This window comes from Pogonomyrmex barbatus, unplaced genomic scaffold, assembly GCF_055798465.1.
Source record: "Pogonomyrmex barbatus isolate J1 unplaced genomic scaffold, ASM5579846v1 scaffold6, whole genome shotgun sequence".
Taxonomy (NCBI): Eukaryota; Metazoa; Arthropoda; class Insecta; order Hymenoptera; family Formicidae; genus Pogonomyrmex; species Pogonomyrmex barbatus.
In genome coordinates, this window is record NW_028297160.1 from 10,691,401 (window position 1) to 10,717,615 (window position 26,215).

Here is a 26,215-nt window from a genome sequence, read left to right on the forward strand (position 1 = left end):
ATAACAATATCAATAATATCAATTATAAAATATCATAAAAGCATACACTTGTACTTACACATATTATAATATCACACTTTCGAATTAAAAATTAAAAATATTGTATAAGGGAAATAAGATAAAACTATTTAAACAATTATATTATGTATTACATTTTATTATGTATTACATATTTATACTCAAAGATTTACAAATTATTACTATTGTATATATTTTTTGATATACAAAATAAAATTTTAATAAATAATTTAATAATTAAATTGTCTACATTACAGCTATTATCTTTTCTTATCAAACTTTCTTTTCTTATCAAACTTATATTTATAAAATAGTATTTAGATAACTTTTATTAATCTTTTTTTAAAATATCAAAAACTATGATAAAATACGTTAATTTTTATAAATATTTGGTTTGAAAATAAATTTGTTAACAGTGGTGGTATAAATAATTTATTTTATGTGCAGATTTTCAATTTTAAAATATTTAAAATCTATTGTTTATTAAAATCTAAGCTGTCTTCGCTTTCGATGTTCGTAAACATAATCATTACGATAATCATTTCGATAATCATTACGATCATCACTATAATCACTGCGATGATCGTAGTCGACGCTTGAGCTATGGGTGTGTATGTAACTGGTATGTGGATGTTTCACTATTTCATAAGAAACTTTTTCAGAATCTGAAAGAAAGTTATGTTATTTAAATTATTTAATTTAGATAATTGATCCATAATTCTATTATATATTCACATTATAAAATATATATCGCATTATAGTGGATCTTTCAAAATTCTTTAATTAGAAAACTTTATAAAACCTATATGAAATATATTTAAAACAATTCTAAAAATACATAATAAATATGTACCATTATAGAGCAATTTACTTGTCCTTTAAAAGATATATTCTTGATTCTGAGTTTTTTTTTTCTTCTAAATTTTATCTAAAAAGAAAGTCATAATTTTTCATAATTTGATTTACCTACCGTATCTAATTACGTACCATTCTTTTTTACAAGTGAAGCAATAGCGATTACTAAAGCTATTTTGGCAAGTAATATCGCCTTTCCTGCAAGAGCTGCAACACCATGTAATAGTCCATAAATCATTGCTGCTTTCAAAGCAGCTAACATATAGACAACTATTTTTCCGGATCCTTTTTTATCTTTGTCTTTCTTTCGAGCAGAAACTAAAATTTCAAATAAATTAATTAATCATAACATATAGTTTAAATTGCTAATTATATCGTACTGATTAGTTCAATAATATATGACAAACTAAAGAATCTGACATATTATAAACAAATAATATACAAGCTAGCATAAATAAATACATATATAAAAATAATCTCTCTCTATTTATATTTCTTATTCCGCTGATATATGCAATATCTATAAGGAAATTATTTTATAAAAAATAATAAAAATAATATTAAATATAAATAAGCTTATTATTTATAATTTTATAATTTCTTCTTTCACATAAGTATTTTATTCCAATTTGATTATGTAATATTAGTCAGTATTATATAATATTAGTATAAAATTCAAGATATTGATTATAGAATTATTAAAAATCATTATATTTTTTTATTTTTTTCTTTGTTCATAAATCTTTATTTAAAAATTGTGTATTAAATGCAAAATTTTAGAAACGATAAGTAATAGATAGTAAAAATATTGTACAACATATGTTTCTAAAGATAATTCTGCATAAATACAAACATCCTGCTACAAAATTATTGCTTCTCGCAACGTATATTCCTTAAAAAGTTCTTTGTAATTTAATATTTTTTCTGTTTAAAAGTCTTAAAAACATTTGAGATATGTGAATACTTTTCTTACTTATGGTGCTATGTATAATATTAGTATTAGTTTTTATTTAAAAAATCAACAAAATTTCTCACCTTCACTCGATACATTGATATCTAAGTGATCTTGTTGAAATTTCCTGCTGGCTTGCGTTTGATTTTCGCTCTTTGGCGGAAAAGTATCGACCAACTTGTTGGTTTTGCACGTGGGGATGTCACGCTCATTGTTAGTACACTCGACTGTCCTCAAAGCTTTCAGCAGACGGGTCTGCGGATTTCTATTTACGGGTTCGCAAGAACAAATGGCGATGAAATCGCCCAATGTCAGAAGCGCGAAGAGCCGCCAAAGCATGTTCGATAAGAACTGACGCTTTGTGGAGAACGTCATATTTATAGGTTCTATCAATTAGTAGTAATGGTGGAGTAAAGCGGTGTTACGACATACAGAGCGTGAATGCATCTATGGTAAAATGCATCATGCGCATAAAATTATTCCGACCGGCGTTACAGAATCGTATGTTTCTGCACGCACATGATGGCGCATACATGGCCAATATATATATATATACATAGAACCGTTCTTGCCACAATGTTAAATGGAATGCATGAAGTGCAGTGAAAAGATAAATCTCAACGGTGCGTATCATTCTTTTCGAGATATTCGAAATACGGGATAATGTAGTGGTTACATAGATAATGGTTACATTAGTATAGCGATGCGGTTACAGATGCGAGTTTACATCAATATTTATTATTATTCGAATTTCGAATTTAGATTCGATGAGATAGATAAATACAACACGAGAGAGATAGGCTAGTAGGAAAAGCAGTAATATGGATGATGAAATTTTAAATTTAATTCGAAATCGAAGATCAAGCATCAACGAATATGTTGGCCAAAGTAACCATTTTTACGCAAGTTGTTATTCGTATTTTTTCGTATTTTGAAGTACATATAATGTTACAGGGCCGCAATTTGCGAGAAAGATAATTTATTTAATATCAAATAGACCGATAATAGAAATTGTTGAAGAAAGTAGAGAGTGATGTGAAACATATGATTAATTCACGTATTAATCCTAACTAAGTGTTTTTATTTTATCTTATATACATTCCATTTGTTAATTAACGCTGATGATTATAAAGTATGTACGATTAATTCGAAGATTAGAAAATTTTCTCTAACAGGACAGATCTGAAACTGATATGATTCAAGTGATTCTTTTCTATTGTCAAATGTATATAATAATATTACTTCCCAGAATAATAATTCTTCCGTAGTATTTAAATCAAAGATAAACAATTGCCATCGTTATTGTGTATTATCCCTACACGTATTACAATGTATAGAAATCGTTGTATTACGGTAGAAAAATTGCTCTGATTTTATTACTATTAGAGCTGTTATTAAATACATGAATTAAGATGATAAGTAGATTGTCAAGTGAAGAATGAAAAAGCTTGCTTTTCACTTGTTGCAGCTCCCACGATTCTCGTGCGCCGGGAAGTGGAGAATAAGGCCTAAAAAGCATGATCTTTTTCTTCGACGATGTTTTGTATGCCACTGGGCCAATCGAGCATCCTCGATTCACTACTCAGAGTATGCAGGGTTACACAGCCTCCGAAGGTTATCAGCTATACGCATCATAACACGGCATGAAGCCACGCAGCTCCCGCACTTTAGTGTCTGACCGACGTCTCAGATTCCTCGTATATCCCCAGAGTTAATGGAAAAAGATATAATTCAAAGAGCCTTATTATTATTCTCTCTAAAATATTTATATACAATGTTGTTTTATAGATCCTGTTTGCTACATAAATTTACATACGTATTGCTTCTCTTTGCTCGATTATGTTTGTCGAGCTCAAGTGCAACTACACTTAACTATCTAAAAAAATGTTTTTGTTGTTACGCAGAGAGAGACGCCGCTTTTGTATTACAAATAGCTTTTGATAGAATTCATTTCTGGATCTGAATTCTTTCGTTTTAGTACTAAACCTTATTAAATTTAGTACTCTCATGAACGAGCATGATCTAATGAGCATGGTAATGAGTTCAAATCAGAATCCTCCGTGTGCCTCCATGAATCGGTGGAAGCACCTGTTGTTGATCGTTGACCTGAATCTAATAACAGGCAGAAACGTCTTGTTCTTGTCTAAAATATCTCTCGAAGAAATCGTTCATGACGGTTTAACCTATTGCCTCACTTTTATTATTCCGGAAACCTGCATCATAACTGATCTTCCACCATAAGTAAACTTTTACTCCCGCGGCTTTTCCGAAGTATTTACTTTTTCATACATTACAGTTTGGTTAGACTTAAATAGCGAGAGCCAATGATAAGTGGACACTCTATTTTAATTTTCAATTTTCTTCGCAAAGAATAATATTATTGTGACCTAATGGCGGCTCGGGAAGTATTCTCTTGACAAACTTCCGCAAATTAGACATCGAGGGATGAATGGGACAATTCATGCGACGTCATTAAGATAAATGTCTCGGCTGGAACGTTCTACTTTTCTACTTTTGCGAACAATCGAAAGTTCGCCACTTTTGTGACTTGCCACTTGGACTATAAGATAACGAAAAATAATTGAGCTCAACCGCACCGCCGTGCGTAGGCTCATCGCGGCGGAATCCATTTCTCGCACCGATTCGTGAGAATATAACTGCGCGTTCAGAATGTGGCACGGGCCTTAATACAGTTAAACACCGTCTGTGTGTGGGCCCGTGGCACTGACTATGGGATAATCGCGAAGTAGGTAACAGTATGGAGGATGCATCGTTGGCTGTTGTCGCATTAGAGATGCGCTAACCTCGATCGAGTGTGTCGACGATGCCGCCGTGCGCTCAGCTTCATGCTACTAACAAACCGTGATACGAGAAGAAAACAGAATGCATCGACAGTTTCATGTTGTGGCTCTACACATGACATTAATCTTTTCAAGGCTAAACGCTTCGTATATGAAAATTGCGAATCTTTCATCTTTTACGTGCAGATCATGACAATATTTTAGAAGGAATGAAAGAGGCGTTTATTCTTATCGTACTCTAAAATAATTTTAACGGTAAGTTTTTAATAAAAAAAAGTGTAACTCTCATTGAATTTCAAGTGAATTTTGCTTTATTTTAATCGTGTAAAGAATAAGAAGTAGAAGATATTTATCTTCTAATAGTAACAAATTGGTATGGAAATGCCTGGTATGGAAATGCCTGGATAAATGCATTAATGTAGTTAGAGTAGTCATGTACAGAGTGCATATGTATGTCAAAACGTTGCTCGTAATTGAACGTAAATTAGCTAATTATATGTTGCTGAGAATTTCATGCTCGTAATGTTCATTCATGGCAATCTCTATTTCATTGCTATCGCGCCGAAAATAAACGACAGCTGATTTATACGTGCGTGTTGAGGGATATTGAACGACGTGTACGTAATCAAAACGCAATTTGTGCAAGAGTAAGGTGTTATGCAGTTGTAAGTTGTATTGTTGCGCAATAAAGCAGTAGCACATCATGCGATCACGAAACATGTTACTGTTTTGCTCGTCTCGCTTTACGTATTTCAATGTCAATAAATCTGGAACGAAACGAAATCTTTTCTTCAACAAGTATATCTCGCTAAAAGAATAGGGATAGCGAAGATAATTTCAGATTTATTTTCACGTTCTCCACACATTTATGTTATCTGTTTCCGAGGTAATAACCGCGATAAATTTGCCGACTGAGGCAAAGTGAAGAAATAATTTACGGCGACTCTCGCTATATTTCTCGCTATATCATAAATGTGAGGCGTCATCGATCCACCGTCTGCACCGGGACACAACATGATGAGAATGATGCATCGAAGTGCAGGGAAAGTAGATCATCTATGCCGATAATCCTCGCTTCCGTGCCGGAGGAAAATCCTACGATAGGAAGGTCACGGGCAGCTCGTAACCTGGAACCAGTTTCTAACATCCTCACGTTATGCCAGGGGTTAGCGGGATCACGGTGCCAGGTACTCTGCCAATGCAATTCACGGAGCTCCCCTCTGGTCTCATCCCAACACGCGCGCGCGCGCGCGCGCGCGCGCGCGCACACACACACACACACACACACACACACACACACGTACGCGCAGGCTCGGCTTCTCCTCCCGCGCGAGATGCGAATCTCGATGGGACCGCACACTAATGATACGCAGAAGAGGCGCACACACAGTACTTCCAGGTAACGTAACCACTGCGGCGAAATTTAATGAACGAATCGCATGGCGGCCGTTCAAGCAGCGGTGTCTCGATCTCGAGACGCGAGTGGGTCTCTGTGTCAGGAAGGGTCACATGCTCTTGGCGCGCTACCATCATGAGAATTTTTACCCAGGCCCCGTCCCGCCGCGATGGCAGCTGTCTAGCGAGCTGAAAGAGAAAGAGGAGGATGCAAGGACGAGGGGGGGTTCGCGAAGGAGAGAAGATAGAAGAGGATTATCCACTCATACAAGCGAGGTCGTGTCGTCACGTGCACCGGCATATCCGTCCGTTTATGCGAGAGAGATACCTCATCCCCTTCGTGAAGGATGGCATCTAGGAGGATGGCTCCTCGCTGGTATATATCTGCCCGTAGACTTCGTCCTGATGCCAGTTCTCTCTAGTCGAGGATCATCCAGCTCGTGGGTGCGCGCGACTTATCGTACCTCCGGCTAGTCACTTCGAATTTCGAGTCGCGTGTCTCTCGCGTGATTTCGAGAATACGAAGTGTTTGTGATTTAGTCCCCAATTGTCCAGCCAAGCGTTCGCCAAGCGTTGGAAAGCGAGTTCGAGTCCAACATGTTGACGACTAAAAATTTATCCAAGTGCGTGCTGCTGTTGTTAGCCTGCGGTGCAACTATTCACGCCGATGAGGACGGTAGTTTCCTTGAACGAGGATACCGTGCCCTTTATCGCGTTTACGAGGAGTGTGAGCATCGCAATGTGGCCGTATCGCCGTGTTTGAAGAAAAAGGCGATCGCCTTCTTCGAGAGACTCGGTCGTATACAGACTCTACCGATCAGCGATAATCTCGAGCTGGTCAGAGTCGCATCTCCGGTGGACGACAGCTCGAGAAACACGGTCTCGGATCTGGAGAAGACTTTGGCCAGGACCAATGGAGGTGCCACGGACGAAATACTCAACGAGCTTCTGTTCGAGCGCGTGGCCGCGCTGATGAACAGTTTCAATGTCCAAATCAGCTTACCAAAGACAAATTCCGGCGAATTGAAACGAAGTATCGAGGAGGGCCGTGGGAAGATGAAGAAGATGATGGGCATGATGATGATGGGAATGGCGATGAAACTCGCTGCGTTAGTTCCCATCGCTATGGGCGTATTATTCTTACTTGCCGGCAAAGCTCTGATCATCAGCAAGATCGCTTTGGTGCTGTCGCTGATCATCGGTCTGAAGAAATTATTGAGCCAAAAGCAAGGTCACGATCACGGTGGCTGGCAGTCAGGTGGAGGTGGATGGGACAGAAGTCTCAAGGGAGTTGTAGGCACATCTGTACCATCATTGACGGAAGCCGATCGCGAGTATGCTCAAACCTTGGCTTACAGCGCGCGGCAGAAGCATTAAAGCGATTCGCTGCAAAAGGGAACAGTGGGAGATCTTCAGGTATTGGGAGGGAGCAACGCCTGTATCCAAAGGAGCAGATAATGCGCGATTTCAGAGACAGTTCGAGAGATCGATATAAATTCGCTTATTTATGTTTTAAGATAAATTATTTTGTTTGTTCATGCGTATTGCGAGGGAAAGGAAAGATAAAGTATATCAGTGGAATACATCAATCAGTGACGTTAATGTTGCAAATGGATGCGAAACGTGAACAAAATACTAAGAATATAAAAGTTTGGAAAAGCTGAAAGATGATAAAAGTAGGAAAGGAAACTCGAATAAGCGAACTGTCTCGTTCGCTTGTAAATTCTTACAAGTCTGATCGCTTTCTGAATATTTTTGATATGATAATTATCATATCGTAATTTCTTGCCTCTTAAATTAATTATTTGATTAATTAACGTAGCTTCCTATTTAATGCAATAACACAGTAATTATTTTATTATATACACTTGACGCAAAAAGATGTTACCGCGATTCTCGATAATTTTCTAGTAAAACGAAGAAAATCCATGAATCACAGCTGGAGTGTAAACAAAACTGTGTCAAGAAAACGTAATACAAACGACAAATGTAAGTTACAACGATAAGTGTTTGCACTTCAATTGCCAACCTGCCTCGACAAGTAATCTAGCGAAACGATAGCGAGACAGTAATTTTCACACACGCGAGCTTCTAACGGTGTGTATCTGAAGTTTTTTTTTTTATTGACAATCGGAACGCGATCAGTCTCGAAGTCGAGCGGAAAGATGATAGACTTCATTATTTGATCAGCCGAATTTGCAGTCGTTTCTCAGCACTCTTGCGATATTTATATTTATTTATAGTACCGCGCCAAGATAACCGGCGAGATATATATATTTATTTTAGATTTATAATATAATTTTAGAAAGAGTTTGGAATGTGTAGCTTGCGACAAGTACTTACACGAGTATCTGTATCAACGTTTACATTACTAAAATCGTGTGTTCAGTAGAGTAAGACGACTAAAACTACTTGAGTATTACAACGTAGAGACTAAGAACTACTACTAATTCCAACAAAATCTGACAATATTTATTACAATAATTAACTTACATAGATGTATTACATTTTAAGAAACGTGTTAACATGTATTTCGTAATGCTCGTAATACGTGCGGATTATTTCGCATAGCAGTTCTTACGGTGGTTAGACATAAAAAAATAATTTGCCTTATGTATTGTGTTTACACTTGAGTGTACACTTGACGATGCGACGCATTCTACGAGATGTATACTAGACGTATACTTTTAACCCCGAGAAGCGATTATAAATTCGGCCTTTAGTGTTACTTTGTGCACACAGGCGTTTAATACTTTCTCAAAAATAACGGCGATTAGTTACACAAAGTTTAATTTGATTGTAAATTATTACATATTAAATAAAGTCGTATGTCATTCTCACTTCTTAGCGCATTCTTGGTATTCGCTTCCTCCAATATTCCCGTTTTGATTTCGTTGTCAATGTTGCACCTTCAGACCAAGAACGGCGGCAAACAGGGCGAAAAAGAATCCCGCAAGTAATGTCGTTCCTTTGAGAAGGAGTAAACCTCCGAGTATCGTCGGGATCAGAGCGATAAATTTGAGTTTGTATGCCATTAGTAATGCCAGCATGGTACGGCTAGCCTTTCGTTTCTTACGTCGTGCTCCGTCTGAAAATTATTAATATGATTAATATGATTAAAATTTTCAATGTATTTGATTCGATGACTTAAATTTGTTGAATCATGAAAATGCCGAAAGCTTACTTAGCATTGTTATTTAACATTACCTTCGTCAATTATGTAATATATAAAAATGGTTTTGTGTATGTTACGAAATTACATCAATTCGTAAATGAAATACAATACCGTTATCACAATATCATTATTATTAAAAATTTTTGACAATTGTTATATCTGGAAAACTTATTGTTATAAACAATCGAGAAATTAAATTTATTGTTATTTTTTTATCAATGTTATATCATAAATGGTATAGTATAGTATGGTAGAGTATAAATATATAATCATAAATATATTATATCATAATATATCATAAATATATTTTACAAACTACCGACATGACTATCGGATTTTTATTATTTCAATGATAAAAATCATTAGAATATTAAAACAAGACCGTTACATAACGGTAATGTTAATCATACTTCATCAAGATGACAATTCAATATAATATTTGTTACCGTGTTTTTGCGTCAGCGTTTTACATAGCGCATTTGCATTATGGGAAGAAAGCGTTTTTGTGATTAAATATTATGATCATTTTGATTTAATTTACCTCGATCCTTCGCTTCAGTCTTACTATGTGCTTTATGGTTGCCTTGATCAATTAAACTATGAATATCAAGCCAGAAGTTATCTCTGACATTGCGACCATCGGCCAAGGAAATAGAACTCTCGGACATGACATTGTCGTACGTATGCCTGAGAATCTTCTTGCCGGAAGTGACGGCTCTCTCTTCGTCCTGCTGTTTCTCCTGCGGCGATTTCGAGTGCTCAATCGCGCGGCTGACGCAATTCAAGGTCAGCAGAATTGTGACCAGGTTAACTCTCGACAGCATCTTTCCTCGCGTTCATGAAGAACGGACTCACGCCGGAAATCCACTGACGGAATCTCACGCACGCAGATTTTCGTCCACGATCTCACTCTTTCGCCTATCTCACCCTATTTCTTCGTCAAGACGTCATCGCGCACCGGCTGGTTTTTTCCCAAATCACGGAATGCCCGACGAAACGTTTTTTTCCAAATCGCAAAAAACATTCGAATCGGACGATGAAGCGACTCACTCTTTCCGGGGGTCGACGGGAGAGACGATGGGTCACGACGAGCGCTATAGTCGTCACGACATACCTCTTCCGTTGCCCGTGTCCACGTCTTTTGTACACGCCCGTTCTCTTTCGGGATGTGGGATTTTAGAGTTCGTTATGGAAACAACATGCGGGAAATTAAATTAATATGGGTATGGCGTAGGGAGAAGGAATGAACGGTGCAACGAGCAACCGCGAACTAACCGATCCGCCGTTGATTCCTCGACGACAAACCGACCGCGGATGCCGCGGATACCACGTCGGGCACGCTTCAGTTGCCGGGAAAATCGGCAGTCCGTGTAAAATGAGCTCCGACCGGCGAGCCAGCGATATATACGCTCGCGGTAAACACTATGATCCAAATTGTCAGTACCGATATATGTGTCACGTTATATCGCGGAAACGGTATATACGACGTACGGACACGGCTGGTGGTAGATAAGGAGGCTCTCCTGCGGGTGTTCTTGTCGCGTGAGAGAAAGGGAACGGAGGTCTTCGTGTGAACGAGCGTGTTATAACGCCCCTATAAGAGGGCGGAAATGCTCTCGCTCGGAATGATGATGCGTCGTTTCGCGATGAACGCGCGATTTTTTTCTCAGTTACGCCACGCAGATGATATCCGGGCCGAAGAGACCTCGACGGAAAATAATCTTCGTCGACGGAAACACGTCGTGTGTTTCGCGTAAGATCGTAGCCTTTTTTTTTATCTCAAATGTTCTTATCTCGAAGAAAGTTTATAAATGTTTGATCTAATTTTCAAATCTTTCTGATTAAATGCTGATACGTGATTTTAATATGTCAGTAGTAGTTTTTTTATGGTCTTATATTACGCGTTCAAGATATATCTCTTAAATTAATATAGTATGTTGATTGATGATCTTATCGTGATTGATTATCTGTACCGGACAATTCTGAACATTTAAAAGTTTTTATTTAAATAAAGTTTATTTGAAAATTAAACGAACAATAAAAAAAAATTACTGCTTTTTTTTATTTAGAATATATTTGTGATTTATGATATTCCCTGCTAGGTCTGGGAAAAATTGTTTGTGTTTCACTTCACTTCTCCCATTTGCTTTTTAATCTTGTTATGCCACGAAAATTACTTCTAGATTATCAATTGTCTTTCTTATCCAAGGATCTTATCCTACGCTCGTAACAGAGAATTGCAAACTGCACTACATCTTCTAATCCGTCCTGTATTTATCTAAAGTATCTGAAGTATTGGAGGCACGTGGTTCCGCTTAAGTGCACAATAGAATATTATACATCGCTGTAGCCAGCGACGTAAATGAACATCTTGTTCACCCGCAGGATAAGAAATTAGAAATCTGCGTGCGTACGTGTAGAAATTACGCGAAAAGATTGCAAATGACCGATCGTAGATGATCTCGATGGAATCTTTTTTTTTTAGTTACGCCCAACACACATGCAGGTTGCTAATAACCCACACTAGCTTTAAATGATCCTTACAACCTGAAAATTTCTTCTTCTTAATTTAATGTACCAATTTACGTATGTAGGTATATAGGTCCGAAAATATTTATAGACACTAATGTTATAGTCATTGTTTTTGTGATGTCTCAAGATAGTACAAAGAGACATTGCAATCTTTCTTATATAAAATATGAGTGCTGATTGTTTAATAGATAATACCTGATTTAATGATAGATTTGATGGTTTCCTTACATTCCTCTAACGAACTAAAAGTTAAAGCGACAGAGAATATTTATTCTGTAAGATTATGCAACATTAAGATTTCAATAAAACAGAGATTTTACTTGGTCATTTATTTTAAATGAAAAAAAAACAAAGCGATAATTTATACGCAAGATTGATACTAGAATTTACGTGACAAAATGAATGTATATCTTTTAACGTAATTACATAGCAGATAAATATTAATGTGTCGCATAATACTTTTTGAGTACCGGAAAATAAAATGGTAAAATTATAACAACCTTGTATGATTAAGTCAGAGCGTTCGAAACATGTGTCGGATGCCGCGCATGAGATTGATGAGACAAAGCCAGTTGTTCAGCGCGAGGTGTTTCCATTTTTATTGAGTGATTAATAGCTCGGCTGTTTCCAGCAATTATCAGGTATCCTTATCTGCTCTAAAAATCACACGCACCGCGTCGCGAACAAACGAATACTTAACAGTCATTATCACGTACTCATTATCATCATGTACACTCTCTCCATGACTTTCTTCTCATTCTCGAACATTGCGTCGAGTTTTCACGAGTAATAAACGTATATATTTGCTATCGCAGGAAATCTACACGCACTGATTACGCACTGGTATCAAAATTATCTTGTTGAATATGTCGTTTCCTAATTCGTATCGATAATAAAGGATACTGTCATTACTCCGCGCATTACTCAGAATATTTGTCGCTACTGAAATCATCGAACTAGTTATTTGAAGACTTAGTAGCACATTATAGCAGTATATTAATCGAGTCCCTCATGTATAAAGTCTGCAACCCATATATTGGAACAGTAGTTTTATTCATATCCCACCTATATGTATTATTTAGGATTCTTAGAAAGAGGAAGTAAAGGACAATTCGACTGTCTTCTTCACAAACCTAAATCTTAAATGACAATTGCCGTTATAAATGAAGGAGATAGCAAGCAAAAGAAAAAGACAATCGGTATTGTTGGTTTCTCGCGTTTATTGTCATTACTGTTATTTTTTATTACTATAGACTTTGATAAATTCTCATAATAATGTTTAGTTAATTACCGATTATTACATTTCTGAGCTATCAAAAAATGGTAGCTCAGATAATTGGTTTTACAGTATATGAAAGATTTTTTGTTATCAGATAATATTGCGTGATTACTGTACTAGTTTTCATAATGTAATGAATATCATTTGTAAGCTTACTCATGTGGAACTATTATTACTGTTATTACCGTGCTAGCACATGGTCCTAATTTTGAAATAGCAGACGCTCACAAAGGAAGAGTCTGTCATTAACGAAATAATAGCTTTGTTCATAAAGTAAATTTTAATATCTATAACGGGGACACGAAATAATACAAAGAATTCATGTTCAAATCGAAACACGCATGAAAGTTTCAAAAAATTGCTTTCCGAACGAAAAAGCAACTTACGAATAAAATTAATGATGATTTATTAACGATACTTATTATTTATTATTTATTAGCGATACTTTTTATATGTGACTCTTATATAAAATTATTTTTTATAAAAAAATATTGGCTATAATTTATTAATAATTTCTAAAAATATAATTTCACTGACATCGATGACATTTATTGCTAATGTAATATAAAAGTTATCTCTTATCACTTTTCCGACGTGTTCAAGCGTGTAATATCATTTTTTTTGTGACGTTAATACTCTCTTTATATGTCTCTTGATGACGAGCATGGAAATGGATCTTTTTTGCAATCTTTACCTATTAATTGAAAAGTCGATTTCTAAAAAGATACACTTTCCTTCATAAATAATGATCGTGAATAATGATATTTCATAAACGTACAATAGATGTAATATATCAATTACTTGTGTGTGTACAATTTATCAAAATCTTTTAATATTAATTAATATTATTATTAATATTGTTTTAGTTTTGTTAATAATAATATAGCATAACATTGGCAAAACTTTATCATGCAAAAATAGTTCTGATCCTGATTTAATCATTAGATATCGACTAAAATTGCATTTATCCTCTTTAATTATTGATTTGCTTTGGAATGACTTAATCTGTATTATTTCCGATTTACTTTTCGCGGTAAACAGGCCGCCGCGATTAAAGCTTTGTCTTTGTGTCACAATTGTTCGAGTGTAAAATGAACTGAATTGATGATAGACGCTATATTCTCACGACAAAGGACAATAATAGTAAAGACGTTTGAAGGAGAGAACGATCTACTTATTCACCGGTCGAAATATTCCGGGGAAAATTCTTCGTTCTCGAGAGTGGTCGATCTGAAAAGCGTCCAATGATCGAGGTAGATTAGCCTAGGAGGTACGGGAGTGGACGTTGGATCCTTCGTCACGCGTCAGTACCAAGTTAGATGAGCGGTCTCCTCCTCTGAGCTTTTCGCGGTCCCGCTATATAAACTAATAGACCGGTCTAGCACGAATGTCAGTTAACATATTATTGGCAAAGAGGTTGGTTGCGATCGCGAAGATAAGCGAAGTTTTCGTTTTCGAGATAAAACGTGATCATAGAGTGCGTTGCAAAAAGGCCAATCAAAAGGGAAAGCTAGATACTGGAAAGATGTTACTGTTGTATGTGTTGCTCTTTCTACCTGTGCTCGTACCACCAGCGCAGGGATCGCAATCGATAAAGGCATTGGACCGAGAGATGTTGCAGAAGAACAAATCGAGAGACTCTTTAAATCGGATTGGTGAAAGCTTTCTGAATGCTGTTGATACACTTCTTCCTGTTTCAAAATCGTATGATGATGTGGAAGGTATTGATAATAATAACAATTATATGTGGCTTAACGTAACTCGCGAGGATTTAGTCATTTTCAAATTTTGTATGTATGATGATTGATAAAAAAAAGAGAGATCAGATTAATTTCATTCTAAATAATGTAACAGAGCATTGAAAATAACTAATCGGTAAAATAGAATTTAGTAAAATAAATTTTCTAAAAACTAGACCAGCATTATATTGATAATTATTATTAAGTTTGTGATTTAATAATATTCTAAATTTTAATATAGATTTTTTTTATATAATCTTTGTCTATTTAAAAATTAAAATTTAAAATATTAGCATCTTCACTGTTAAAATATTAGTACTGTTATAAATTGCTAAATAAAATTATCAATAGAAAAAAGGTCAAAGTAGTGTATTTAAACTATTTAAAAATCATTTGAAAAGATTTTCTTATACAATTTGATATTAAAACGTTACGAAATGTTTATTACATTTTAGAGTACATTGTTAAATAATTTGCAATAACGACCATAAAACTTTTTACCAAATTTTACACAAACTATCTCAATATTTTATAAATTCGGAAAATTATGAGATAAGAAAATGGCAAATTTAGTGCGATATTTTAAGCTTAAAGTAAAAAAATTTGAATAATTTGCTGTAAAATGGAATTATGAGACCGTGTATTAATAAAACGCCGTTAAAGGAGCGTATAATTACACATGTTGTCTATTATACGATACTTTTGGATTTATGGACGCGTGGAACCTCTCAGTACAAAAAGATAAGTGCTTTCTACTCTAGTTCATCTTTATTAACTTCCGTAACGATGTCTAATAAAGAAGGTACTTCAATGAAGTCTGATATGTGCATCCTAGTTTTAGAGGGAATAGGAAACCTGTATAATATAATATAACATTTTAAGTTAGCATATGTGATGATTAGTAGAACGTTACGAGCAATGTAGTATAGAATATATGAGAATATATAGAGAATATATAGAGTGGGGATATAAATGATAGGTATATTTTTAATAACTGTATTTTTATATAAAGTATAAAAGATATGTATAAATTTAGAACATTTAACACATTCATATACTTTTTACTATATCTATTCATATCTTCTTTATTAATTGCAGGGCGTAAGGATAAGAAATTTAAATTGAATAAGTATGTTCTACCATTGCTAGTTGGATTTTTGTTAATAAAATCGATTCTCCTGCCCATCACGCTGAAGGCATTGGCTGTTCTAAGTGGAAAAGCTGTTGTGCTAAGCTTAATGAGTTTGATATTAGCAGCCATAATTGGATTGAAAAAAGTTGCTCAGAAGGAAAGCGATTATGAAGTGATCAACAAGCATAGACGACAGGATGTATATGATTTCGTGGACGACGTACAAGAATTTGAACCTTACAGATTTTATAAAGAACGACGTAAAAAGAAGTAAAAAAAAATTATCGATAGACAATAAAATTTTTTATTAATTCCTCAATTTTTATTCTTGCAATAATATTTATCACAGGAAAATATTAGCAAGTCTATTATAATTTAGAACAATTTAAAAAATTTATATTATATTTATATATATAAAGTTAAGAATAAAATTTATTTATTTGTCATTTTAAATAACTTTTTAATTTTATTTATATATTTATTTCAGCACTTAACTATAATAAGATTACACTAAAATTAAATATTGTAAATATTAAGATTAAATATTATACATTTAGAAAAAGCATTACGTATGAACTGTTATACTTTAAATGTATTTTTATATTCATATTGACATCAATGAAAGGAATTTTACAATAAAAATACCTTAACTTAACTGTTTTAAATACGTGATTATTCATGGTAAAAATTGCAAAATACACTTCTAAATAGAAGTAAAATTACTAAAATATATATAATTTACCTATGGGTAATTTATATATTTATTATTTTAACAAAAGCTGTTTCTGTTATTTTTATAAATATTAATAATATTTAATCTAACAAAATCTGTTTTAAAGATGAGTCACAATATATCTCGACTCATTTCACTAGTATGATGTAAGAAAGAGAGAAAGAGAGAAAGTTTCTTGATACCACGAGGAACTAGTTTGTAAGCAGCGTGTTCATTTCATCTCTTCGTAACCATCAAAGTTAAATTATTCATTATGTAAATAAATATGTTTCCAATAATGTTTTCATAAGTATTATAATTATAATGTATTTATATATGATTTTGTGTAATCAAAGTATATATCATAACTATTAATTAAAGAAATAAAATAATGTAATATTACGAAATAAATATTTATTATCGTAAAATAATATTTTTTAAGTAATAAAAATGGAACTATTGCGCAATAATATAATAAAAGATTAAGAGAAAGAGGAAAGTTACAAAAAGAGAAATATTCTTTATATCATTTACTAAAAAGACGGAAAGAACTACAGATATAAGTTTGGAATTGACCTCAATGTAGGTTGTCGACCTTTGATTTTCTTAGCTGTTACAGACGTTAGAAATTTTTATATTTCACACATATATAATTATCATTTACATAATATAAATATAAACTTTGTTTTATATATATATATATATATATATATATATATATATATATATATATATACAGATATTGTGTACGAATATTGGCAATTAATTAGGATATTAGGTATTATTAGGAAGAGATCAGGAAGAATAAATATGTTAATTAGTAATTTTTTGTACATAAATAAATAAAAATATTTATTTTTTAAAAAGAAAATGTATTTTTAAAACACTGATAAATTCGTCATATATAAAGATTGCCATATGAATTTCTGCGAAATATATTCGTAATAGGAAGTAACGACGTGCTGATGGTATTCGTAACCCAGAAAATTAATCGCAAAATTGTTTCCGTTTCTTCCAAGCCCGATACCGTTAAGAAGATGACAAAGTCCCTCTCATACCTGTTAAATATTTAAACAGATTCGTACGGAAGACAATGGAATATCTCTTGTGAATAAGTTATCTGTTACCTTTTGAAGTGGTTGCCTGAAAAGCAACATTTATAATGCTTTGATTGTTTTGTCATATACGACATCAATTTCTCTCATATATAATTCTACATACATTTTTTAAATATAGAATTACTAAAATCAACATAATATATAATGTCAAAGCATTAGGGCCAGAATGAAGATGTGATACCTTATAAATTAAGTATTTACTTTTTATTTTACACCAAAAGTCATATGTCATAATTACGTAATAATTTTGAGGATATGATAATTTTTCTGCTATCTGCTATCTGTATTTTAATATAATTATTTGAAAGTATTTTATACAATATTTAGTACTAAGATGTTTCTGAGGAATTGGCTATGTTTTCTTTCAGTTGTTTATTAACACTTGGCTTACATTAATGTATTATATTTTTAAAAGTTTTAATATTTTTTCAAATTTTTACGCGATGTTAAGAAAATAGTCAAGCTAAAGCGATCTTGAAATTAAAAAACGTACATAATAGTAATAAAAACAAATATATCTATACTTAAACATATATATTTATAAATATAAATATTTAATATGTAATATATATATATATATATATATATATTTAAAACAGTAATTTATTATATTTAAATATTGTTTACTAAATTATAAATTACTTCAAAATGAAATAACTGAAATATTTTTCGCATTTTTTATAATTATAATTCTATAATACGCGATGTACAATAGCAATAAAATAATCATAATAAACACAAAGATCAATGAGTAAAAAATTTTATTAGTTTAAGTTATATCAGGAAACCTGTTGAAGACGTAATCTGTAGTTCACGTATTACCGACGAACGCGTGGCTGGGTCAAGGTAAGCAGCTTATGCACGTGGATATAAGGGAATGCATCGGTTCAAATTCCATAAAGAAAGGTGAGCTACGAATGCTTAGATTGTTTCATAGGAGCTCAAAACTAAATTGATATAGTAAAATTGGCAATAATTGCGAATAAATATACATATTTAAATATTTTTACTTGATATTTTCTTTAAACATTTTTAATTTTATGAAATGTAATTTAGATCCTACAATATTTATGCATTTGTTTTACTCACTAGCTATTGTTGAAAATTGTTACTAGAAAATTGTCCACATTTAGCGTTACCTAAATGCACATGCATACCCATAAGAAAAGCGTATATCCGCGACCGCGAAGCATGTGCAGCCGTGAATGGCGAGGCGCGAAATGTATGTATGTCTGCCATCGCCGTTATTGTCGGTTTTCTAAGCGATTTGTTGCGCATGTTTGAATACAAAGAAAGTGTCGTATATCAAAATGGTTATTAATCTTATAATTTTGAAAAAGAAAAAGCAAAGTTGTATTTTGAGAAGCGGAGACTAAATCAATTTAAAATGTTCATTTTTAAGACACGAAATCAAGAGACGTTGATGAAGATATCTGTCTCTTTAAATATATCAATATTTTTTTAGATAGAATGATTTCAATGGTCCTTCTGCTACATACAAATAATCCCTGTAATAAGTGTTGTGTTATCTTCCCTGCTGACCCAAATACGGAGTGGTTACTGTGGTAAACGTAAACTTCTCTTGGTTGGACGTTAGGGAGAGTGACTTTTAGGTCCGCCCAAGTAGTAGTCCGCGCCTGTTCGCGTAGTCGTTCGTTTGTTTAAAAATTATCGAAGAAAGTTTTCTGGGGTGGTGGCCGCCGGTATCTACCTGCAATGATGAGTTGTTCGTCTCGTCGTTCTTTGTCGTCATACATGTCGTCGTCATCCAGAGTGGGGATACCGAGGAGGGTCCTACGCGGTGCACACCTATAAAGATTCAGACGCCGCAGGGCCAGGTCACACTTTGTTTCGAAAATTTTCCGGAGAGTAGTTTCCGTCCGTCTCTACCACTGCCTCTCAGCGTTCGGTTCCGTGACGATTTAACGAGTGATTAGGCGAGAAGAAGATGAATAAATTTCTGGCACTGACACTTCTTGCTACGTATGCCGTGGCAGGACCTACAACGGTGTCCGTGCAGCCGTCTCAAGATCTGGATTGTTTAGAGCACGACAATGCGCTCTTCAGTTGTATCTTCGTAAAGACCGTCAGTGTTCTCAATAAAGCGGCTCGATCGAGTGACATCAATGTCATTGATGGCGTGACTTTTGTACGAGACACCCCTAGTAAGTTCGTGTATTTATTATACGTATAATTTCAATTTTGATTGCGCTTTGGGTTCGTGCATGATGTCCGTTTTAAGTAAAATTTTATTATTAATATAAAATTATTAGTATATAACAGTATATACATTATTGTTAATTTACATAATTATAAATATAAATTACAAAAAATATAAAAAATATATATTTTTAAAGAAATTATATACATCTACCTATTTTTAAACAAGTATATGGCAATTCTTTCGTGTTTGTTTGCGAAATACTGTGTAAGATAATAATTCTGAAAAATGTTGATAATAATTTTTATTAAAAAAAAATCTGTTATAGTGGAGCGCACTAGCAAAAGTTTCGACAAGACTGAAGTGGAAATCATGAATGAATTACCACGTGACACCTCCGATAAGGTGGTAAAACTTCTCAGCATGCTGTACGATTCAACCGTCTCTTTTATGAAGAGTCATAGTTTGAAACTCAGTATGCCCGAAAGTTCAATTTCTCGCGCCTTGATTGAAGGTAAATCTTATTTCTTTTGCTTCCAAGTATTTTGATTACATAATCCTTCACCTTTCCTTGGTTATGTCTAGTCGATTAACGTTACGGATTCGCGACGTCATGAGTATAAACGAATAAGCGTTCCAGCATGCCTTTCACCTTCGTGATATCTATATGTACGACGTCAGACCTGTTCCGGATAAACTCGTTTTTCAAGAAAGCATGATTCACTTTCCTCTTCAAATGTATTTTAAAAAGTTTAGATTTTATTTGCAATTATTAGAATTAAAATAATATTCCCCTTGATCATGCTTTTTTTACATGCACATAATTTACACGCACATTTTCAAGTTTTATATCTTTAAAACGCATATAAATAATTAATCTATAATATTCATCTATAATTTTTTTATATATAAAAAGTTAGACAGTTAAAAATCAGTTGAAAAGTTGAAAATTAATATTCAAGCTTCAAATAATTAATATCTTAATTTTTTTATTTGCTATCGTAGTATCTTTTATTTCTAATTTGTGATCCTATAATTTAATATTAATTATACGTCGATTCTTTTCTCTTTGATTAGGACGTGGAAAGATCAAGAAAATGATTCTGCCGCTGATCGCTGCAGCAGGAATCAAAATCTTTGCATTGGTACCAATCTTACTCGGCGGCTTAGGTCTATTGGCTTTGAAGGCTTTAATCTTCGGTAAAATCGCCCTGCTCGTTGCCGGTGTCATGGCGTTCCAGAAGCTTTTTGGCGGCGGCGGCATTGGCGGTAGCAGCATTGGAAGTAATTTATTCAGTAAGAATCCCGCGCCCGTCTGGTATGACAACGGTGTCGCTGGAAATTGGGCCGCCGGTGGGCCCTCAGGATTACAGCACCAAGGATATAGAAGTTTCGACAGGGCTGACACGAATGTCGACGCCCACAATTTGGCATATTCCGCTCACGCTCCGGTTCCCAACGGTACCGATTAAGGAGACGAGACTTCTTACTCTTTCCGTGGAATTATCTGCCATGAAGAGACGTAGGAAAGCTCGGAAATAACCGAAAGCCATATTCCGCGGAGCCAAAAAACCCTTCTCGAGGCCATCGGACCCACCTTTGACTGCTAGATTATATAGTATTTATATGTATACGTTGCATGTAATTTATCTATCTAAATAAATTATTAACTAATCGTATGTATTAAATAATTGTATCGTTTGTACTTAATAAATTATTCATAAAAGAACTATCTTAGAGAAATATATATATATATATATATATATATATATATATATATATGAAAAATTCCTTCACTTTTTCTATTTCTGGCGAAGTACAAATCAACAATTAAATTTCTACTCTGGAGAAATTATCATCGTGGAGTAAGCTTCGATGCAGCACGATGCATAGAAAATCTCGTACGTGATTAGTTTCCGCTGGCGTGAAATATTAACAGCTTTCGGCGTGCAATTGTAGCCGGTCGAGCTCATATCCGATTCCAATCGTATATAGACATACCTACAGGTCATTTACACTCCCACTTCTATTTTCTTCGGTCTTTCTTTAGCCTTGGCCGCTACTTGTGTCGCTCGTTTCATTTCTCTTATTCTTGCGGCTTCCGACTGCATGATTTGGGACACAAGTTTTACATACCATACCGTGTCACCAAGAGACACGAAAATCTAATTTTCACCAGACTGTATACGAATGCGTTGATGATGTATGCCGATCGTAAACATAGGAGATGATAATTGCTCAAAGCCGACTTTACAGACCATTGTATGTATATGTGATGCAAATAAACCGTAGGTGCATACAAATAAATTAGAAATTTCCTAAATGAAATAGATTTCTTTTCTCTAAAGAATCTATACAAAAAAAGCAGTAAGATGAAATGTATGTATAAAAGAAAATAAATCGTGCGACAAAATATAATAAAATAAAGTCACTTTAAATATAACATTTTAAAATTTAATTTTATTTAATTAAAAAAAGAATATATCAATCATTAATCTTCTATAAAATTTGATTTGATTTAATTATCTTGTTTTCGATTGAAAAAGATTGTTTCAGCTTGAGAAACTTAAGAAATCTCCTAGGTTTGATAGTAAAATTCTGAAAGTAAAAGGAAAATTTACTTGTGTCGGCGTATTCTACGTCACGCGATTCTTGTGCATTGCATGTTCATGTTAGCTGTTCGAAGAGTCGGCAAAATTAAAATTCTCGACACTACTGCCCTTGCACGTTGCTTGCCAAATAGTTCAGTATGGCCCCACCACCCGTCAATCGTGGTTCGTATAAAAGAAAAATGGCTCGGGGGGCAAACAGTCAAAAACGCTTCTTCAAAGTCGCGCAATATAGCACTTCGCAACAATGAAGACCAAAGTAATCATCTTTCTAACATTGCAACTACTGACGTTGATAACAGCTGAATCAAGCCAAGAAGATGGAAACAATTTAGAATATTTCGAAGAGAAGCTCACAAAAGCAATGGACGAACTCAATAGCAAAGACGTCATCGACGTTTATGGCGATATGATAACTCTGGAAAAGGTTGCGGAAGATAGGAAATCATCGGAAGAGAGCACGGATCCGCTTGTGAGCAGAATTGAAAAATTCTTAAGAACTCGAAAAATACAAATTAATTTCCCTAATGACGCTTCAACCGTTGGCTTGTTCGCACGCGCCCTCGGCCAGAGAAATATCGACGTAGAGCTCAGAAGTCTGACACATGGGACATCCGAAGGTAAACGATGTATTTAAAAAATTATTGTAATAAATATACTATGATAAATTTAAATAAAAGAAATAAAACTGATTATTGTTCCGTGTTTAATAGTATTTAAAACAATACTGTCAAATTTGTAAATTACAAGCAACTAGAGCGTTTACTTCTTAAAATTTTCATAACTGACATACATGACAAGAATTAGGATTATATAAGAAAATATGCTAATAATAACAAATGTCTATCTAAGACACTTATTTTTAATCTACACAAGATTACATTTTTAAGACAATTTTAGTAAGTTTAAAAAATAATTTTTTGGGGGATATAAAAGTACTTTAACATTACCGTTTTTACTAAAATGTTAAAATGAATATGTACTCATAGTATGTTTTTATGCTTTAAAAAACATTCTAAAATTTTTAAATGTACTTTTAATAAATATTTATAAACAAATATTAATTCATTAAATTTATGTTATGTTAATTTTATTTATGTTAATTTTGCTTAACACATGTACATAATATCAGATTGATATGAATATATAAGACAGTAAGGCACTGTTTCTTTCTAACATCTACATTATTTATTTGATACATACATTTCATACAATCTACATCTAATTTCCATATCTAATTGATCTTATCCTTTTTTATCTAATTGTGATTTATCGCAGATCAGTTTTACAATTTATTTTTTTTTCGTTTTAGAATTGTACTTTTCTTTCGTAAAAATTTTTTAAAATTAAATTTTGAATTAAGGTTAAAGTTCTTCTTAGATTCCTGTCAGGCTTATGTTAGACACTTGGATCTAACAAAGTTCAATCAAACAAGTTTCTCGTTCCTCTCTAACGTTCTGATCTGATATGAATACATCATTCAATGGGCGCAAACTTATAGTAACTCACCTTTCTAAAGTCTCGCCAATGAGGTTTAAGTAGTCCATGAATCTTGGAATTCATTGGTTGGAAAGTGTAACTTACCACATCTTTCTTTTCAATTCGATCGTGGCCGAAATACCATTCATGCATCCTCTATGTATCTCTCTCTAGCACTCGCATAGTTTATCACTTCCTTCATATCTATACATTTTTTTCTCAAATTTTTTCATTTGTATATTTATTATGCGTAAAGTATTTTTTTCAATGCAAAAATATTAAATTTCTGAAAATATTAGAAAATTCGAGTATGTATCGTGAACGTTTATTAATGCTTGCTGAGAGAGAAAGAGAGAGAGAGAGAGAGAGAGAGAGAGAGAGAGGGGGGTGAGAGCAACTGGAATGAAGAGATTCGCATATAGAAAGCTACGATGTTCCACTTCTACCATATCCGCGAAAACAAATGCCGGAGGTGGGAGTGGACTGAAGTGGGTTACCGTTTGGTAGATCTGGTGGGATTCCGGGTTTCTGGGACGACTACCACGAGAAGACGTCTAAGAAGGACCTTGAACGAGAGTGTCGCGTGTCGAAGAAAGTAGACTGGATGATAAATGTCCGTTACAGCCTTTTAGAAATCTTCGATCGTCTGCATTCTGCGATTATTGATATCACTTTTGTGTATTAATTGTGCCCTACATTCCTATTATAGTTAACGTAAATTTTATATGTGTTTGACATTACGACGTTCGGTCTCTCTCTTTCTCTCTTTCCAAATGTAATATGATTTGCACTATATAACTCGATATTTTAGCTCATGTTTTTTTTTCTTTTGTCATAACTGTTAGAAATTAGATACACATGCATATGTGCAAGCACACATACACATACAGACACTTATGTATCAATCAAAAAATTTGAAAAATTATATCATTACTTAAAAGATATATATTGTTTACAGCACGCACGAAATTGAAGAGGATGATCATGCCGCTGTTGATCCTGCTGAAGCTAAAAGCAATAATCGTTCTGCCTATCGTAATTAGCTTGATCGCCCTGATAGGTATGAAGGGCTTGGGCGCAGGTCTTATGTCGCTCTTAATTTCCGGAGCAGTAGCCTTGAAGGCCCTTGTTACACCACCCCCGCCGTCAAGAGTCAGCTATGGAATTATAAGACCACACGAAATTCACCATGATCACTGGCACAGGTCAGAAGAAGAAGTCAATCAACCATACAAAGGCTGGGCACCAGAATATAATGGCGAACATTACCCGTACCATGACATTCCGTAAAATGCAATGTCCTTGCCATTCACATTCGACTATTTATTTTTATTTATTGTATACCTTCACATGTTTGCATTATACAATAATAAAATAAATCATCCTTTTATAAAATTTTGTCTTGATCATTGCGAGATATTGGAAAATTATCGGAGACGTTGTATCATCGTGACATCGACGAACTGTCAAAAATGTCATATCATCGCAATATGGCAAATTGCCAAGCTCAAATACGTCATATCTTACTAGTGCTCGACCCAAATACGCACGTGTTATCCGCGACATAAGGATAATAAGGATTATTTACGGCAAGGGTTTTACAATTTGTAAATAATTAAATAAATATCGAAAAAGACATATATATACGTATAAGTATATAGTCGTAAGCGGGTTACTCAGTCGGCCAGACGAGAAGGCTAATGACCTAGATGGAGGTTCACGGACGGAAGGGAAGATAGAAATGATGTTGCGCGGGTGGGAGAAGCGGAGAAAGACCGGATCAAGGTGGGGAACTAGGAAATGGAAGGAAACGAGGTTACTGTGTCGAGAGCAAGATAGGAAAGCGGATCGTAGTTGCGATTGGTCCACTGACTTCCCCCTCGATGCTTCACACGTATCAAGGTCAGTGTGTCAATGCCTCCACGTGGTGGCCCCCCCCCACTTCCACCGGCGAGTACGGCCGTGGCCTTCGTGGTAGGGATTGGAATAACGGTATCGGTTGTGATTAGTCGAGTTGAGAAGAGTTGAGAGAGAGAAACAGCGAATACGGGTATATATAGGCTGTTCGAGAGGCCAGCACCGTCGAGAAGTAGCAAACGCGATGAGGATAGCAACTTCTGATCGACAGATGCTGAAACATTCTATCTTTACTGATATGTTATTCTTTATAAGATCGCAAACACTTTGCAAATAGTGCTGCAAATTTGTTTGCAAACTTATTGCTGATTTTATGATGATTTTAAATTCTATTTTAATAT

The 26,215-nt window shown here is 34.2% G+C and overlaps 6 protein-coding genes across 6 annotated transcripts; 4 read left to right on the top strand and 2 right to left on the bottom strand.

Moving 5' to 3' along the window:
• Window positions 1-136: 136 nt before the first annotated feature.
• Window positions 137-2,269, bottom strand: LOC105432824 (uncharacterized). Its single transcript, XM_011647786.3, has 3 exons — window positions 1,909-2,269; window positions 1,006-1,191; window positions 137-683 (listed from the first exon to the last, which is right to left on the bottom strand). Exons 1-3 carry the CDS (start codon window positions 2,198-2,200, stop codon window positions 502-504), a joined length of 660 nt encoding a protein of 219 aa, XP_011646088.2. The 5' UTR covers window positions 2,201-2,269; the 3' UTR covers window positions 137-501.
• A 3,987-nt stretch (window positions 2,270-6,256) lies between these two features.
• On the top strand, window positions 6,257-7,478 carry Osi12 (DUF1676 domain-containing protein Osi12). Its single transcript, XM_011647785.2, has one exon. The coding sequence runs from the start codon at window positions 6,619-6,621 to the stop codon at window positions 7,396-7,398; it is 780 nt and encodes a 259-aa protein (XP_011646087.1). The 5' UTR covers window positions 6,257-6,618; the 3' UTR covers window positions 7,399-7,478.
• Window positions 7,479-8,212: 734 nt separating this feature from the next.
• LOC105432822 (uncharacterized) lies at window positions 8,213-10,661 on the bottom strand. Its single transcript, XM_011647784.3, has 2 exons — window positions 9,738-10,661; window positions 8,213-9,109 (listed from the first exon to the last, which is right to left on the bottom strand). Exons 1-2 carry the CDS (start codon window positions 10,018-10,020, stop codon window positions 8,919-8,921), a joined length of 474 nt encoding a protein of 157 aa, XP_011646086.1. The 5' UTR covers window positions 10,021-10,661; the 3' UTR covers window positions 8,213-8,918.
• Window positions 10,662-14,305: 3,644 nt separating this feature from the next.
• On the top strand, window positions 14,306-16,244 carry Osi13 (Protein). Its single transcript, XM_011647783.3, has 2 exons — window positions 14,306-14,728; window positions 15,845-16,244. Exons 1-2 carry the CDS (start codon window positions 14,395-14,397, stop codon window positions 16,150-16,152), a joined length of 642 nt encoding a protein of 213 aa, XP_011646085.2. The 5' UTR covers window positions 14,306-14,394; the 3' UTR covers window positions 16,153-16,244.
• Window positions 16,245-19,556: 3,312 nt separating this feature from the next.
• Window positions 19,557-21,598, top strand: Osi14 (DUF1676 domain-containing protein Osi14). Its single transcript, XM_011647782.2, has 3 exons — window positions 19,557-19,873; window positions 20,198-20,383; window positions 20,947-21,598. The coding sequence occupies exons 1-3, from the start codon at window positions 19,657-19,659 to the stop codon at window positions 21,339-21,341; spliced, it is 798 nt and encodes a 265-aa protein (XP_011646084.1). The 5' UTR covers window positions 19,557-19,656; the 3' UTR covers window positions 21,342-21,598.
• Window positions 21,599-22,725: 1,127 nt separating this feature from the next.
• Osi15 (DUF1676 domain-containing protein Osi15) lies at window positions 22,726-25,352 on the top strand. The gene is made up of 2 exons (XM_011647781.3): window positions 22,726-23,098; window positions 24,916-25,352. Exons 1-2 carry the CDS (start codon window positions 22,726-22,728, stop codon window positions 25,245-25,247), a joined length of 705 nt encoding a protein of 234 aa, XP_011646083.2. The 3' UTR covers window positions 25,248-25,352.
• The last annotated feature ends 863 nt before the right edge of the window (window positions 25,353-26,215 follow it).

Bases quoted from the DNA above. Each gene is read 5' to 3' on its own strand.
- LOC105432824 (XM_011647786.3), bottom strand. From the start codon at position 2,200: ATGACGTTCTCCACAAAGCGTCAGTTCTTATCGAACATGCTTTGGCGG. The intron at 1,192-1,908 runs GTGAGAAATTTT...TTGAAATTTTAG, and splicing joins TATCAATGTATCGAGTGAAG to TTTCTGCTCGAAAGAAAGAC. The intron at 684-1,005 runs GTACGTAATTAG...ACTTTCTTTCAG, and splicing joins TTCACTTGTAAAAAAGAATG to ATTCTGAAAAAGTTTCTTAT.
- Osi12 (XM_011647785.2), top strand. From the start codon at position 6,619: ATGTTGACGACTAAAAATTTATCCAAGTGCGTGCTGCTGTTGTTAGCC.
- LOC105432822 (XM_011647784.3), bottom strand. From the start codon at position 10,020: ATGCTGTCGAGAGTTAACCTGGTCACAATTCTGCTGACCTTGAATTGC. The intron at 9,110-9,737 runs GTAAATTAAATC...AATAATTTTCAG, and splicing joins GACTGAAGCGAAGGATCGAG to ACGGAGCACGACGTAAGAAA.
- Osi13 (XM_011647783.3), top strand. From the start codon at position 14,395: ATGTCAGTTAACATATTATTGGCAAAGAGGTTGGTTGCGATCGCGAAG. The intron at 14,729-15,844 runs GTATTGATAATA...TATTAATTGCAG, and splicing joins ATCGTATGATGATGTGGAAG to GGCGTAAGGATAAGAAATTT.
- Osi14 (XM_011647782.2), top strand. From the start codon at position 19,657: ATGAATAAATTTCTGGCACTGACACTTCTTGCTACGTATGCCGTGGCA. The intron at 19,874-20,197 runs GTAAGTTCGTGT...AATCTGTTATAG, and splicing joins TTTTGTACGAGACACCCCTA to TGGAGCGCACTAGCAAAAGT. The intron at 20,384-20,946 runs GTAAATCTTATT...CTCTTTGATTAG, and splicing joins TTCTCGCGCCTTGATTGAAG to GACGTGGAAAGATCAAGAAA.
- Osi15 (XM_011647781.3), top strand. From the start codon at position 22,726: ATGAAGACCAAAGTAATCATCTTTCTAACATTGCAACTACTGACGTTG. The intron at 23,099-24,915 runs GTAAACGATGTA...TATTGTTTACAG, and splicing joins GACACATGGGACATCCGAAG to CACGCACGAAATTGAAGAGG.